The sequence below is a fragment of the Glycine soja genome, chromosome 13 (assembly GCF_004193775.1).
Source record: "Glycine soja cultivar W05 chromosome 13, ASM419377v2, whole genome shotgun sequence".
Classification (NCBI taxonomy): Eukaryota; Viridiplantae; Streptophyta; class Magnoliopsida; order Fabales; family Fabaceae; genus Glycine; species Glycine soja.
Genome location: NC_041014.1, coordinates 25,292,173 through 25,295,275, shown reverse-complemented (window position 1 = coordinate 25,295,275; position 3,103 = coordinate 25,292,173). Strand labels below are relative to the sequence as shown.

General features: G+C 31.9%; 1 protein-coding gene across 2 annotated transcripts; it reads right to left on the bottom strand.

Annotated features, from left to right (window-relative positions):
- Positions 1-284: 284 nt before the first annotated feature.
- Positions 285-2,318, bottom strand: LOC114381791. 2 transcript variants are annotated; one of them, XM_028341010.1, is made up of 4 exons: positions 2,038-2,318; positions 1,789-1,900; positions 1,001-1,069; positions 285-606 (listed from the first exon to the last, which is right to left on the bottom strand). In XM_028341010.1, the coding sequence occupies exons 1-4, from the start codon at positions 2,244-2,246 to the stop codon at positions 580-582; spliced, it is 417 nt and encodes a 138-aa protein (XP_028196811.1). In that variant the 5' UTR covers positions 2,247-2,318; the 3' UTR covers positions 285-579. The 2 variants fall into 2 exon arrangements, with proteins under 2 accessions (XP_028196811.1, XP_028196810.1); XM_028341009.1 differs by having other exon boundaries at positions 285-616; positions 2,038-2,316.
- Positions 2,319-3,103: the final 785 nt, after the last annotated feature.

Genomic DNA, 3,103 nt, shown 5'->3' with positions numbered 1-3,103 from the left:
TACCAAAAATGCCGCATGTTCTTGATCTCATTATATGGCATCATAGTGAATAAAGAGTGATCAAATTTACCAAAAACAGGCTAGATTAATCAGATACTGGCCCACATAATACACAATCGAAGCATACGCAGGACACCTGTTCTTTAGAGAAAGAAAAACAATGTAACTATCATGTACATCTGGAGATTAATATATATATATATATATATATATATATATATATATATATATATATATATAAATATATATGTATGTATTTGCCCATAATAAAGTACAGAGGAAAATTTAACCCCCGTCCAAAGGGGGAAAAGGAGAAATGCTTAGTGTGACTATGTGTTTTCATATTCCCAGGATGGCCTGTATCTCTACGGTGAAAAGTTGAGACCATAGATCATAATGCCAAGATTCTTCCATGGTTGAATACTAGTTGTTGTATGGTGCAAATATCTTTAAAACAGTTGTCCTCAAGAATAAACAACTTATGGACAAAAAGACAAAAATAGAATTCACGTCAATGCTTTCATGATTAGTTCATGTATCGTGAACTGCACTTCAACCTTTCCTCTTCAAGCTCTCTTTTCAGTGTTTCCAACCTTTCAAGTAAGACTGCATTCTCCTGGTATGTTAGAAGGTCATTATAACACTTGAATAACGTCGTGAAAAACAAACAAATTATGCATACCTACCAAAGAGACCCAAAAATAATTTCACCCAACATTATCTTGATAAAGAAGGCTAGGCAATCGTCTAAGTTTATAGATAGTTGTAGCATTTGACACAATTAAAATCAGCATCACCGGCAATAAAATTTGGAATTATGGAATTTGGGGACTTATGATAACTTATAAGTTGGTTGTGCACTGCATCTCTTACATTAACAGTGAATGTGTGATTATGCTTTAACGAATTTTTTTTTTGTTTTCCTAAGATGGAGAAATGAATAGAAGAATTATCATCGGTAATTAGAATGAAATTTGATTGATAATTTATGAAGACATACCTTTTGCAGTATTGTCAATTCATGGTTAATACCAGAAGCATCTTCCCCCTTCTGAGAGGACTCCCGAAACTGCCACACACACAATATACAGTCATTACCGGAAAGATAAAAGGAATGTTTGTTACTTTATTGGTTGGAAAAATAATATTGATTTTTACAAGTCTGTTTCATTGAGTGCCAACTCTATTATCTTGGTGCAGATATATCATAACCCCCGGTGGCCGTTACTACCTACTCAAATTAAGGCTAAGGTGTGAAGCGCTACCAATCAAATAATAACACAAAACTTGAAGCTAAAGGCATGTTTGATTTTCTTCTCACTTGTTGGTTTTAAAAATTGTTTTCTGAAATAATTCCATGCTACTCAACAATCAATTTCACATCCAAAATCTATTCAAACTTTTTTTTTATTGGCAAATGTTAGTTGTTAGAATGTTAGCTTTGTTAGCAGAGAGGACCGAACCTGCAACCTATCCCCCCTTCCCTTGTTCCTTAACCATCCAACCCACCTTATATCTCCTCTATTAAAACTTTTGAAAATTGTTTCCAAAACCAATAAACAGAAGCAGCTGGAAGATGTTTCCTAATCCTATTCTTTCTGTTTTGCAGTCCTCAGCTCCTAGCTCAAGGGTGTGAATCATCTAGCTCGGTGTGAGTGTGTGATTTCTTTGTTGTTGATTATTTAAAACAAAAAACAGTTTTTGAAAAATGAAAGTAAACAGACCCTAAATCTAATCTTTCTTTGCACAAGGTAGAAAGTGAAAATCCAAAATAAAAAGAACACATACCAGTTGAAGCTGCTGTAAACACTTATTTGTCCTATCTACCTCCTCATCATACCTCAGCCTCCACTCTGCAGACTCATCCATTGCCTCTCTGTTGGCAATATCAAACTGTAGCCTGCAAACAGACGAATGCCAAAATAAAGGTAAAAAAAAAAACGTCACAGAACAATAGTATTCCTCTTGGCAGTGTCAATTAAAAGCACGAGCATTGCACAGAACAATAGTATATTATTTTCAGAAGAAAGGGGTGACCTTAAGAGTTGGGTGTCGTCGGAAGAAAGGTTGTAGTGAATAGCCCAGAGTCTGAAATAGAGGGCGATGCCCATTAACATTAGAAAAGCGAGAGTGGCCAAGATCGACCTTCTTCTCCTTGCTCCCATAATTCCTCTGTCATGTGATGTCTGTTCCTCACTCTTCTCTTCAGTATAACGTTGTTGGGATCCCAACCCAACAACCAACATTGCCAGTCACTGTCACCTACGCAACACTACATTGGACCTTGCTTCGCCTAATTGCCTACAATTCGATGATCTAACCTCTTTTTTTTTTTTTTTAATAATACTCATTTTGAGCAAAAGTGTGAAACTGATCCAAAATTTCAAATTTGATCCCAAATTTGAAAAAAGTATCCCACGTTGGTTTTATTATTAAATTTGTGACATAATTGTGTTATTAAATTATAGTTTTTAAAAATTAATTTGATAATAAGTTATATTTTTTATAATTAATTTAATATTAATTTGTAAATTTTATGAATCAATTTATTACTAAACTATTCAAAAAGATTAATTTATTACATTTTTTCACAAGTCTCACACTTATAAGTTACAAAATGAGTATTTATCTTATTTTTTCATTTTGGAATTTACAAAATGAGAATTAATTACTAATTGTTTTTTATTTATTTACTATTTATTTGGGCTTGGGTTAATTCTTCGCTCCAATTAGTGGTTCTGGGCTTGTTTTAGGAAAATTGCTAAATGCACGTTCCTTTATTACTAACACTTCTCTTTTATTAAATAAACTTAAATACATATTTAGTCCCTCAAATTAAAACGGCTTTGATTTTGACACTCTAATTAAAACTTTGCTCTTTATTCTTATCAAATATTCTTTTTCTGTTATAAAAATATTTAATTCATAATATAAATTTTTAAATATATTGAAAAATCTATCTTTTAATAAGTTAATCGACCAAAAAGTATATTTAAATTAACGGGCGCAACATACTAAATATATCAACAAGTATAATATCAGATTATTATCTTAAAAATTTAATGATAATAATTACTTAAAAATAATATTTTATTAAATTTGA

Excerpts from the sequence above, each read along its gene's own strand:
- LOC114381791 (XM_028341009.1), bottom strand. The coding sequence starts at position 2,246 with ATGTTGGTTGTTGGGTTGGGATCCCAACAACGTTATACTGAAGAGAAG. Across the intron at positions 1,901-2,037 it reads GACGACACCCAACTCTTAAG|GCTACAGTTTGATATTGCCA; the intron begins GTCACCCCTTTC and ends GTCTGTTTGCAG. Across the intron at positions 617-1,000 it reads AATTGACAATACTGCAAAAG|GAGAATGCAGTCTTACTTGA; the intron begins GTATGTCTTCAT and ends CTAACATACCAG.